This window comes from Orbicella franksi, chromosome 11 (genome assembly GCF_964199315.1).
Source record: "Orbicella franksi chromosome 11, jaOrbFran1.1, whole genome shotgun sequence".
NCBI classification, from domain to species: Eukaryota; Metazoa; Cnidaria; class Anthozoa; order Scleractinia; family Merulinidae; genus Orbicella; species Orbicella franksi.
The window spans coordinates 14,241,756-14,255,293 of NC_138155.1; the positions used below are offsets into that span (position 1 = coordinate 14,241,756).

Consider the following 13,538-nt stretch of genomic DNA (forward strand, 5'->3'; position numbering starts at 1 on the left):
ATAAAGTAACATGTAAAATAACACGTAATTGTTCTTTTCAAACGCTGTATTTTACCATGGACATAACAGTTCTGGTCACAAAAACCTTAATTCTAGCTTTAAGTATCTTTAACTTGAACGAGCTCGGTGACCCACTATACCTTATCAAATTGAGATCAACAATGGTAAGATACATTCAGAGCCACCTTAAAAAAGAGCTAATAAAGAGCCAGAATTCAGATTAATGACCCATTAATTAATGGGTTTTGACATGTCATACTATCGCTTTAGTTATTTAGCACTGTATTCTGCTCTGTAAACCCTGGTTCAGCCCACGCATTCGCATAACGTCAGTGAAGACGCCCACGATGCTTGTGTCGCGACACAAGCATGAGCACGTGGGCATGCACAAAATGGATAATTGCTTTATTTTCGGTTCCGCTCCTCCTCACCTCGATACAGTAAAACAAGCTTTTAAGATGGCGGGCTTTCGCTTATGCTTATGTTTATGCTTTCAGCAGCGCGGTCACATGTGACATAAGCATAAGAGCAAGCACAAGAAAAACAGAAACTTTTGTTTCGTTTTAATTTGCTTGTGCTTATGCTTGTATTGGTGGCATCCTCACTACTATTATGCTTATGCTTGTGCTTATGTCGTAGTGAAAACCAGGCTTAGCTTTTTTTGCTGCTTTTAGAATAATCGTGTTATATCTAAAAATATATTATAAATTTTCTTAGGGGCACGGTGATTAAATGTATGTTACAGTTAGCGGGTCTGACAACATTCTAGAGTCGATCAAGGAGTGTGAAATTTTTTAACAAAGTTAGGCCCATAAAGACCCATTTTTTTTGTTTTAATACGCCTACCTTTGAACCAGAGCTTGCTAATTTTTTTTTTTTTTTGGTACCAAAACGTGCCAAAACGTATTCTGGAAATGACGTAAACCATTTAAATGCATTCACAAGTTCTGAGTCATCACGCATGGCTAAGTTGACGAAACATATCGGTGGACAAAATATCACTGACAAGCGTCTGAACGACATATGTCCGTTGCAAAACTCTTATAGGCCGCAATGATGCTGTTAGAGACGAGTATATACGCATTTATCTGCTTTGCTTTAACCATAAAAGGACTTGTCATTGCTCATCCAGAAGGTAAACATCTTCAATTGACTTTCTTGGTCAATACGCAATAATAACAATGAATCTTAACAATTAACTTTGCGATGTTATCAGTAATAGCCAGTTTTTTCTTTATTCCGCTGGGTTTTAATAGTTTTACATTATTTACGGTGCTTGGTTGAACTTGTGCCGAATAGGACGCTTTTTTTATCTGGTCTTGACGTGCAATACCAACAGTGAAATAATTTCGGTATTCGTGCAGTGAGATCATTTTGCATGCATGGTTCATTAACACTGATGCACTAAGCAAAATACGAGCACTTTCAGCAGCTCAGACAGTTTTATAAACCGAAACACCAATTAGGGCGACAAATGCCCGTATTTGCAAAACAATTTCTAGCATTAGTGAACTCGTTCAAGGTTTCATATCAATAGCAATTGATTTTCTTTTCAGGAAAATTTTTCGATAGCCCGATTAGCCTACAGTGCAATATTCTGCTGTCACATCTTTTAAATTTCTTGGCTAACCTTGCTGCTTAGACCCACATTATCGTTTTAGCATAATTGTATTTCGAAATTATTTCCAATTGTCGTTTGTGGACGCCATTATATTACAGTTTTGATTGAGAGCCCAGAATGAAAGTCGACTTGCTCGACACGGTAAGGGACGTATTGCGACACAGCAGGGGCTACCTTTTGTAAAAAAAAGCCGGAGCCTTTCACTAAAAGGACAAAGCCAATAATCAAGATTTACAAGAGAAAATTTATACTCTTGGTTGTACTCTTTTACGTTAACCAACTTCAACTGTGCTTAATGCTCTAATTTCTCCATCCGTAAAATATATATCTCTGATCTCAACCACAGCTAAATACAGTAGACTTGTTGTTAACTTCGCTTTCTAACAGCTTTTGTCGCAGGAAATGTGTGAAATACTTCAGACAATCCAATATTAGCACAGAGACTTATCGAGATAAATCCCGGTCTTAACAATGCTTATTTTAGACTGCAGTGCTGAAACTGAAGAGACACGCGAGGTACACTCGTTTACAGGCGTGGTTGTAATCGTTTCTTTAGGATGCCTGAGATAGACATAAAGTTCTGTCTCCTATCCAACCATAATCAATTCTGATGGTCTTCCTATGTTAGTTCACTGTTGTCGAAATGCTTCCTTTAACATTCGTGCATCACCATTCAGGAGTTTCCGATATTATAAGGTTAATATCTGGACCTGGAAAGGGCTAATTAACTATTTCTTTTAAAATACACACTCGAGTTTTTTACGATCCTGCAGTAGCAAGACTTACGCCATTAATTAGATGTACCTAGGAGGTATTTCATTGTTTATATATTTTAAACTTTGCGTCGTTTGTCGTTTATTAATTATTTTGTACTGCCTCGGGGGTACTTACTAACTCAGGCTAGACTAGTTTTATTAAAAGGCGTTCAAGAATTTTCTAGATGTTATACTTGTCGTGGTATAGTATTAACCCTCTAATCTCGTGGCAAAAGTGCGTGCGACATTTACAAGGGACGTCGGCAACGCTGCACCCAAGTTGTCTTGCTAACTACTTGTCAAACTCATTAATCATGACCGTGACGGTGGTTTCGATACCCGGTCTTAATTAGCATAGACTTTGACGATTGAAGATATATCAAACAGTCGAGACAGTGTTTCATCGGCTATCCAGACACCTCGAATTTCGTCAAAAATACTCCGCTGCGCGTCGCATTTTCAACTGTATTCTCGGTGTTTGCATATTCCGAGGATACACTGTCTCGACTGTTTGATATACTACTTGAAGTAACCAAACTGGGGACGCCAACCGAGGGATTAAGCAGGCAAACAATCCGTAGCCGTTTAGAACTTATGCCCTCAGAGAGTAAAAGTCGCCGAAAGAAGGAACAGATTGTTGTGACTTAGAGATTGGATAACCAACTTTCACGATATCGCTGACCTGTGGTATGAAATTAGGCGCAATGTTTTGGTGGATTTTATTACGCTGCAAAAGTGGAAAAGGGTTTCTGCAACATTGAATAGCAATGCCATGTTATTTATTTCATTTTCAATAATATCTGGCGAAGTGTTGTGAGGCTCGTAAAAAATTCTGATGAAATAGCAGGCGATACGGTATGGACTAGCATTCCATCCCGGGGTAGGTGGGAAAGGGGAGAGAGGAAGGGGAGGGTGGCAGTTGCACCCATTGTTTCCATACCTTCAAACTACTAAAACCTATAAAAATATGGTATGGCTGGGTGGGGAAGGCAAGTATGGTTAATGAAGACTGCGTAGAGTTAAAAAGTGTGTAACGGTTAAGAAAAGAAGTAAGTGTCTATTTCTCAATTATCGTTTAATTACAGCTAAAAACGCACTCTGAATGCCGTATGCTATGCACCGAATGCTATGTGTACCAATTAGAACTAGAATCTAAATTAAGTTTATATAACTATGTTTATATAACTATTTTTTATAAGGCACTGAGATGGATGTTGTGGTAATTTCATCTCTGTTAATATCTGTAAATACTCTAAAGAATGTATCGTGCAAGCATTTTAAAGGGTGGGATGTTAAATCCTTTCCTAGATGATTATTTTAGATCGCCAGTAAGTTACATAGCAAGATCTTATTTTTAGCTTTAGTTTAGCTTAGCTTTTTCAATCTTAATCGTACATATTGTTTGCTCCTTTTTTCTTCCTCTTGATTTTTAAGAACTTTTTAATCATATCTAGTTTTAATTGTAAATGTTTTTTTCTTTTACTTGGCTTTTTTCAAGATGGCTACTAGTTCATTAATTTTATAACTATTAAGTGTCACCCACTTTGAATAAAGGCTGTTTGATTGACTGATTGATCAATTGATTGATTGATTGCTTGATTGCTTGATTGATTTATTGATCGATTGATCTATTGATCGATTGATCGATTGGTCGGTCGGTCGATCGATCTGTCGATTGATTGATTGACTGATTGATTGATTTGTTGATTGATTGGTTGATTGATCGATTGATCTCATGAATAGTGTGACTATTTTTAAACATTATTATTTTGGGGTCCACTACTAAAGGTCCTGGATGTGGAGCCCTACTCACAGATTCCGTCGTTGGAAGCGAGATCAGGGTGACCTCGTCGCTAAACTCCAGTTTTGTTGAAGATCATGCTGTGCTCAACAGTTCCAATGCTTGGTGCTCCAATGCTCTCAACACAGCACAGTATTTAGCTGTCATTTTAGGTGAGAACACTAGAAGTATGTACTTGTCTTGTAGGACTTAATTGTTAGTTGTGAACCATTGCAGAAACAATAACTACGTTTGTGGTCCGAAAATAATTTGTGTTCTCTCTTGTAATTGCTGTTATGAACGAATTGATGGAAGGGGTGGGCCTGAGCTGGACTCTGGATCGAACGGTCTGGGTACGGGCCCTGTCTAGGGTTATTGTGTTGTGTTCTCGGGAGAGACACTTAACTCTCTCATAGAGTCTTTTTCCATCTATTAAAGGTCAAATTTAATAATAAAGTAACCCTGTGATAGAGAAGCTTATCCCACTCAGAGACACTAGAAAGATTCCTAACCAACCAGAGACATCATAACCTTCGGGCACTCGCCACAGCATTATATGAATCACAGCGTTCACCATTTTCAGCCGAAGTCGCCACTCTCTACGGCATTTCGTACTCGGAAGGGGCTCTTGCGTGAAAAGAGCGAGGATTCTCGAAGTTAGACCTTTCATCCGCGAAATGTTGTAGAATAAGTAGAAAGCGATTCTGCCTTGGCAACTTTGTGCCCAAAGTAAGTGCACACGTTGCATTTGGCGGAGACATGAGCACAATCTAACTTGAGCATGAGCACGATCCATGAGCACGATCCAGTTTGAACAATTCTGTAAACGAAAGGCATAAAACAAACATTGTGCGCAACAGTGCGGTTTGACAAGTGTTTTATCTTTTTGCGACTTTATGCTGATATTTTTTTTCGCAAACAGACCAGCCAGCCAACCTCTCAGGATTTGAGCTCCAAGGAAGAAGTTCTACCAATCAGTTTGTAACCAAGTTTAAAATGGGGTACAAATCTGACGCTGATCAGAACTCGCCGCAAATTTACCCTACGGATCAAAATCAAAAGGTACTTGAAAATCTGTCACTGATTACGCAAAGAATTTTTCTGATCATGACTCGTCGCGCAGTACGTTGTCACGTCACGTAAGACGTCGTGACAAAATAATGTCTGCGTGGAGTGTTTAAACAATCTGTAGAAGAACTTTGACTTCTATTTTAGAACTGGGTATTCCTTTAAACAAAAATTGTTGCTTAGCTGAATGACGGTGGATTAAGTTCGTGTTATATCTCTAAGCGAATTACAACAGTGGTGACTTTCAGCAATTCAACTACTGAACAAAAGCAACTTTAACATCAAGACGACTAGAATCTTTAAAAAAAAAAAAAAAAACACTTAGTATGTCCGCAATGTGTGCAAGTGTTATTTGCAGGTTTACATGCATGTGCGTATCTGTGTCGTCTTCGAGTATAATGCATTGCTTTGGGGTGATCTGAATTAGGATTAGTGATCCGAGATCACTTGGATCATGGTGCATAAAAGACACCGATAAATCCGTGACCAGAGTGGATTCATCGGTTCCTTTGATGTACCATGATCTGAGTGATCACGAATCACTAATCCTGATCCAGATTACCCCAAAGGAACGCACCCTAAAACACGAACGTGAGTAGAGCTTCGGTGCTTCATTCTTCATTCGCATAGCTTTCGAATTCTGGAGCTCCACGTATCTGTATTGGCTGTATAGACTGTCATTTTGTACAATGGAAACATGGTCCGCAATGCGTACACGTTTGTAAGGTCTGTTTAGGTTGTGTTATTTCAGCCTGCGAGCACGTTCTCGTGCGTTGCAGCGGGAGCAAAGTTCATGAGCAAAGTCGCGAGAGATGAGTCAGCGAGCGAAGCAAGCCGCTGAGGGGCCTGGTAAAAAAAATGAGAGCCTGCACGGAAGGCACATACTGTTTTCCCAATACAGCGCGTTCGCCCACGAACGCAGCATTCTGATTGGTGAAAAATGACAGGTCCTATTAATATGACCAAAACCAGCAGCGATTATCAAACACAAACGTGGCGTCCATGTAGGAATCCAAGTGTGGGATTTGTCCTGAAAGCTCTTTTAAAAACTTTTCTTCGAAGCAAATATCGTGGTCGATCTAAAACAGGAACATGGTAAAGCTGTGAATTGTCTTTTAGAGGGAAGGGATTTTTTTTTCGGTTATGCCAACTGGATGCGGTAAAAGGTTTATATTTCAACTGTTTGTAACTGCAATGACGATCAAGAAAGTTCGCCATGTACAATCTTCAGATACTGTAGTGTTAGTGACTTATGCTAACCAGCATAATTCAGGATCAGATAAATGAGAGAAAATCACTTGGCTTAGATTGTGCCGCGATTAAAAATGTCAAAGATTTGTCTAACGTTGCCAGCGGCAAAACACAAGTATTATTTGCATAACTAGAGCTAAAAGAACTAAAAGTCTCCTCGTGCAGTTTGCTGTCATATTTGTTGATGCATGTTTTTCTCAGTTTCTATTGGCTAATTATTGGACACATCTAGCTAGCGAGTTGTCAAAATCTTGGCACCTTCCGAGGGGCTGCATTCAGAAAACAACATCGTCATTAAAGGCTTTCACTCTCACCGGCTCGCTTCGCTCGCCGACTACGTTTTCTTCGTTCGCCGACGGCTTTGCTCGTGCCGCCAACGATGATAGCCTGTTCGCAGACTACCTCGTCCGCTGCCTGATCACGAAGTATTCACCGAAATTATTATTAGCACACGGATAACGAGAATATAGAAACCATCACTAAATGAAAAGTTTCACACCGCTCGCTGAAAAGGTGTGTGTTAATTTTTTCTATTCTAGGTATTTCGACCGACGCCATTAGATGGAGATGAAATTATGTACTTTCCACTTAACGGAACCAAGATGCAAACTGTAATATTTTATCCTTCTGAATGGAATGGTCATATCTGCATGAGGATAGAGTTATATGGATGTGTACCAGGTATGTATATATGCGAATCGATAGCAAATGAAACTGACTATATATTTGTAATGGATGGTCGTGCAATAGCCCTTTTCACGGTTAATTTTTCTCATTTGCATTACAATGCAATCCAACGTGGATGCGAAGCAATTTCGGGCTAAAACTACAAAATAGCCCGAAATTGCCTCACATACATGCTAGATTTTATTGTAATGCAAATGAGCAAAGGTAACCGTGAAAAGGGCTATTAAACGCGTCAAAACGATGAAGATTCTAGGAATGCAAATCAACCTATTGATTAAGGTTTTACTGGCAATCATTCGATAAAGCGCGTGGTAATTCTGACAAGTTTAGAACTAGTAGGTGCAACCATTGTTTAATATAAGGCTCCGTCCAGACTACGTCGGGGAAATTTGGAAACGGCGTTTTCACTCTCCCGATTTGAAAGCGCGTCAAATGTTTTTCGTTAACACTACGCCAGAGATATTTAAAAGCGCAACAATAACCGGCCATTTTGGATTTGACCTCGGGCAGGGAAATCAGATTATTGTGACGTCACCTTTTTCGAAAACCTCCGTTTAATAAAACGGGAAGCCTGGCCTTTTCAAATTCTTCTTGCTTGAAGAGCGGGTTTTCTCAAAGCTCCGTTTACTTAACCGATTAGTGTGGACGAAAGGCCCAACCGTAGGAAAAAAGCTGCGTTTTCCAATTTCTCCGACGCAGTGTGGATGGGGCCTAAGAGACGTAATCATTGCCGGTTTAAATGTTTTTCTTAACTACGATTGTTTTATCGAGCACAAGATTAATATTTTTGTGGCAAATGATCAACTGTTAACAATTTTCCTTAGTGGATGGAGGCTATACTCCCTGGTCAAATTGGACTTATTGTTCCAGTTCATGTGGTAAAGGGACCAGCGTTCGCTACAGAACGTGTTCTGATCCTGCTCCGGCTAATGGCGGTAAAGACTGCATCGGAGAATCAATCCAGATCAAGGAGTGTGTAGGAACATCATGCCCAGGTGCGTATTCCACCCTTACTCTCATATTCCTTTCATATGTGTTAAAGAAATTGCGCGTACGAGGTTACGTACTCTCTAGCTTGCTTATGAAAACGCGCTTGGTATACGGCTGATGCCCGTGAGAAACCAGGAGAAAACCGCATTGTTTTGAGGTCGCACTCTGATTAGGACAGGGCCTCTCAATTCACTGGAGACTACATTGCATACTCGCGAAAAGCTATTTAAAATGCAATGGCGCAACTATTATCTTACGTACCAACACTTAATTGTCGGTACCCAATACTCAATACTCAATACCCCGTACACGTAGGATAATGGATGTGCCATTCTGAACAAAATATATTGTTGATCGTTATTTAATAAAGCCAAAATTCTTGGGTTAGACACTACAAGACGCCAGTCTGTTTAAAAGCTATCTCTTTTTTTGTTGTTGTTAAGTACGAAAGAAAAGACTTTTATCATCTCGTTTTGGTGGGGCGGTGGTTTGGACATGCAGAGCTATTCCGGGTACCGTAAATAAATATTAAATGAATATTATAATACGGTGCAACGTTACATAAAGTTTTCGCTCAGCAACGAAGCACCCGCTAGTTCAGTGTGAAGGCTTCTTGTTTTACATTACTTTCTCATTTTATTGATAGTTGATGGCGGTTTTTCTAACTGGTCGAACTGGACTCGATGCAGTGTCTCCTGTGGGACTGGATTCGAGTCACGCCAACGAACTTGCACTAATCCATCCCCTATGCATGGCGGGAAACTTTGTGAGAGCAGCTCTTCCGTAGACGTTCGAACCTGCTTCACAGTAGATTGCAATCCGCAAGGTAAATGTTGCTTTTTTCAGCGTTTCTTGGCAGAGTTGTTGAGTGATTGAAATGGCATATTAGCCAAATATTTAGCAGAAAATACCTTATGCTTCTCCCATGTCATCAATGTCAGATGGCTGTTTGCAAACGCTCATTGTGACAGCTGATTTGAAAGCCACTCAAAATTGTAGCCTAAGATATAGTACAATTTACTGGTAGTCTATCAAAAGGGGAAATAACCGCGACGGGATATTTTTATCTATAAATAGAAATTCTCGTTTCTTTTGCCATAGTTGGTAGTTATACAGGAAGAATATGTTAACGTTTCGATGTTAATTTTCTAGGGGACCCTGCCGACACCGTAGCACGCTCATCAGACGACGGGAAAGACGAAAATAAATACTGTAAGTTACATAGCTTTATTCGCAGGCGTAGCAGATTTCAAACAATTTTTTTATTAAGAACGTTCGCGGCCAAAATGTTCCTACGTACATATAATTTTTTTTTAACTTGCCGTGCATGCGCAGTAAGGCAAAGATCAACTTTGGCTGAAAAGAAAAAAATATGGGGGGTCGTCGGCGTGCTCGTTCGTTTTGAAGTAAGGCTCATTGAAGACCTTGCGTTTTTAGAAGCTTTTGCTATTTTGAGACGATCTTAACACACGTCGACTGCCAGGAATTGAAGAAGCTGCATTGGTAAAATTAAGATGAGGTATACGTACTCAATTCAACACAACTAAGTCCACGAAGTAACCTTTTGTAGTTGATGTCGTTCCTCGAGGTAGAATAGGCCTTGACAAAGAACACATAATAACTTGCCCCTCCAGATGTCTTCCTTAGCGCGCGCTTGTTGTACAACGTAATGTGACGTTGCGATACGAATTGCGTGTGCAGTAAAGATGCGCGGTAACAATCCTCCGTAGGAAAAAAGATGGCGACTGGTACATTTACCCGTAGCTCTTAGCGCACGAAAACCCTTAACAACGTTCGTAAAAACGTGCAGAAACGTTATAAAATCTTCAAAACTAAGCTACTCAATGTCCTTAGTACAGGGACAAATATTGTAAAAATTGGGCTTTTTTTGTGCCCTGTAGGCTGTGTTAGGTTCGCAAGGCATTTTGGTAGAATGTACAGCCGCCATCCGTCCTCCTAGGTGGATTGGCACGAGCCGACCTAACCATGTGTAATCGAGTCTTAACTGCTGTTTTTTTTTTTTTTTTTTGCTTTAGTTATTTCTATGTTGCTGTTAGCGGTGGCTTTGGTGCTTGTTATCGTCATTTCAGTGGCTATAATCTGTGTGACGCACAAGAGATATGAACACAACAGGTAAGGGTCAGAGATGAAAAAGAGTTCAGTTATATAGCGTACTCAAGGACCGTTCTGATATGGCTGTAAATTTATGCATTTTTCCTATATTTTTACCAGTGCTTTCTTTGGTTACAGTTTTAAATGTAAAACTGAACAAGTACGCTGATAAAAGAAAAAAAAAATCGTTTAACTACTTTCCTACAACTTTATTTAAGACAGACCGCCACCGCGGACGAAACTTTGGAGGAATCTCGATCGCGTGTGAAATTTTTTGATTGAATTATTAAAACTGCAGACTTTTCTCGAATGCATCAACAAAGATTTGCCAATAACGGCAGTTGTTCCTCGAATTGTATATGTTAAAAATTGTTTCATGTTTAACTTGGGTCTATCGAGTTATGGATGGACGTAGGAGTTTGAAATGCATGAGAGGTACAGGGTATTAAGACTAGGCATCGCCACAATCTAGTTCCCAGGGATTTTCATATAGAAATGGGAAGAAGTCCTGGGAACAAAATTGCATCTCTAGCTTCTAGTCTGGCAGTGCTGTCAAACTTGAGCGTCGATAACTTGATAGACGCCCAGCCAAAAGCATGAACCAATGTTTTAGCCATTCAACCAAAAAATCCGAAAATTTCGAAACGGGAACAAATGGGTAGGGAAATCTTCTGGTACGGTTTCCAAGAAATCTGGAAATTGTTGAATTTCCGAAAAGCGAACCATTTAACCGAACGAAAATTCCGGAAATTTCGGGAAGAAAGTCAACTGGAACGGAAATTCTCTGTAAGAAAATTCCCAAAAAATGTCGGTTTACCTCGGAAGGTTATCCTCTTTTCTGAAAATTCCGGAAAATTTTTATAGGTATCTCCTTTTTCCCCAGTAAAATTGGAGAACAATTTTGTCTAACTTTATCTCTATTTTAGGATCACCAATTCCATAGAGAACAAGAGCAACGACAGGATGGCAAATCATCATGAAGAAATTGCAACGACAAGTGTGAATTTGGCTAAAGGTTGACGTAGAAACAGCAAAAGAACTTTTCCGAGATAACCGAGTTGACAATGCTCAAATGGGCGATTTTGTATTCAAATTTCAATAGAACCTCGTTATATCGAACTTGGTTGCTTGGACCTCACAACTAATTCGTCTCAAATAATTTTCCCTTGCATATACTTTTTTAGTCACTTACTATCGGTTACATCTCGAATGATTTTTTGTCTCCCTTTAGAGTTCGAGTTAGCGGAGTTCAATTTTAACTAGAAAATACCGTCGTTGTCTTCAGTTTTGTTACTCAGGTTCATATGTTATTTAGCTTAATTATACGTGAACAGACGTAGTTTATGTTAAGTTATTTAAGAATGTTCATGAATAAAAAAAGTAAATACTGAGTGTTTAGTCCTTATTCTCTTGTATAAAATCAACACGTACGATGAAATATAGTCTCTAACATGCAGTTGAACATCAAATGGGATTTCAAATCTCTAAAACATGATTATTGATTTCTATGTAATGTAAACACAAAAACAAAAACGCACAGAGAGCACACGTTGTAACGTACATATAGAGGAACGACAGGGAATGCATCGGATACGCGTTAAGGAAAACACGAGGTAGGTGCTTTGGACCGTTATTTTTCAAGGGTGTAGGGTGTGGGTGGGCAATTTTCCGGGGCATGAAAGTTTTTTCTCACCTTTATGTTGTGCATAGGCATACGGGCACCTTCGGACTGGCGACCCGAAAAGTTTACGCAATGCCCGAATACGTGAGTGTTGAAATCGGGATGCAAACACACTCAAATTGTATGAAAAAAACTAGTGAGACAATCTCAGATAGTGCAGAGTGTTATGCAGGGCTGTCATTACGTTTTGAGTCATTTGCTGCCTGTATGTAGCTTGTAAGTTTATTTGAATTGTGCCAGCTTAGTGAGCAATAGGCAAGTTCATCTATAACATTAGGGCCCACCAAGCATACTCTGCTTTAACAGGTGTTATGGGCTTAAATGTCGACCCAATAGTCTACAGCAGTTGATCTAGTCATCTACTTGTAGGTGACATGTAGTGGTCCCCAAGACAGCTTGGGCTTTGCCCCTTGACAAATATGGCAGATACTATAGAAACCTTGATCAATAGTCATTTGTGTAATGTTATCATTGTGAGTGTGCACTCAATAGAGTAAAACAACTTGACATCACTTATTTCAACACAAATTTACATTTTTTTACCCCTAATGTTTTTAATGGTAAACAGCAAGCTTTTACCGTAACTGTGGTGGACATTCGCCATGCTTTCACACGGTACTAAGTAAATTAACTTAGGCCTATCTCAGCGTTCCTAGCAGGTCACATTATTGGCAGTTTCTGCTAATTGCAATACTGCAAATACTGTACCTTGTTGTTTACAAATGACACATTGATCACATGTCCAGTAACTGTTCTTGGACTACGCAGCTCACATCACATAATTATCTCAAAACAATAAGCATGGCTGAGTATTTCAGGCAGACCCAAGTTCAACTCCTTGGCCAAGCTTGTAAATAGCCAACTGGTTTGCCTTCTGCCAGTTAGGGTTTTTAACCTTGTTGTGTTTGACTTGAATCATTTGTTCCTGACATTGAATTACTTAGTCCACTAGCCTTTATGCTTTGTAAAGTGACCGAGGGTAAATTAGGGTTATTTACTTAATATATTAACTACATAAATGACAGTTACTTGGTTAACTGATGTCTGTTCTTTTAATTTCCATCTTCTGTTCCACATGCACAGCTAACAGTGTGTAATATGCCTTGGCACTGTTTTTGAATAAGCTCTTTAGTGTCTTTATACTGGGTAAAGAAGACCACCGAAGTGACTTTCCATACTCGTAGATGGGCATGTATATTCAGAGTTCCATTTGTGGTCATTCTTGCTTTAAGACACAGCACAGTCTGATTTGCACAGATCTTTTTGCAGATGACTCGAACAGCATATTTAAGTGGCATCCATAATCGTTTTTGGAATTCTTCTTTAGTAATAGAAAAGTAGTACCTGTAAATAGCTCACCTTGGCACGTTGATGTTAGGCAAACAAATCTTGACCTCACTCTGCCGTATGATAAGGGAGACAATTCGTCTAAAAATTCATATAAAGCAAAGTTTGTGGTGAATCTGTTTCCAATAATGTCACGTTATACAGTGTCTGGAATGTTAAGTTTATATTAATCGAAGCCGACCTTGAAGAGTGCTCATGTTTTCACACCTCACGTTTTGCCGTCGGATCTCTCCAATAGAAACAGTT

General features: G+C 39.5%; 1 protein-coding gene across 2 annotated transcripts; it reads left to right on the forward strand.

The window, feature by feature from the left end:
* The first annotated feature begins 30 nt into the window (after nt 1-30).
* LOC145460314 (uncharacterized) lies at nt 31-11,650 on the forward strand. Of its 2 annotated transcripts, XM_081445073.1 has the most exons (9): nt 31-1,135; nt 4,165-4,329; nt 5,079-5,218; nt 7,015-7,156; nt 7,987-8,157; nt 8,799-8,978; nt 9,305-9,364; nt 10,189-10,285; nt 11,191-11,650. In XM_081445073.1, the coding sequence occupies exons 1-9, from the start codon at nt 1,054-1,056 to the stop codon at nt 11,282-11,284; spliced, it is 1,131 nt and encodes a 376-aa protein (XP_081301199.1). In that variant the 5' UTR covers nt 31-1,053; the 3' UTR covers nt 11,285-11,650. The 2 variants fall into 2 exon arrangements, with proteins under 2 accessions (XP_081301199.1, XP_081301198.1); XM_081445072.1 differs by lacking the exon at nt 11,191-11,650 and having other exon boundaries at nt 9,305-10,242.
* Nucleotides 11,651-13,538: the final 1,888 nt, after the last annotated feature.

What these genes read in the sequence shown, in the direction of transcription:
- LOC145460314 (XM_081445072.1), top strand. Translation starts at nt 1,054, where the DNA reads ATGATGCTGTTAGAGACGAGTATATACGCATTTATCTGCTTTGCTTTA. An exon ending in TGTAGGAACATCATGCCCAG is followed by an intron (nt 8,158 to 8,798) that starts GTGCGTATTCCA and finishes TTTTATTGATAG; the next exon opens with TTGATGGCGGTTTTTCTAAC. An exon ending in AGTAGATTGCAATCCGCAAG is followed by an intron (nt 8,979 to 9,304) that starts GTAAATGTTGCT and finishes TTAATTTTCTAG; the next exon opens with GGGACCCTGCCGACACCGTA.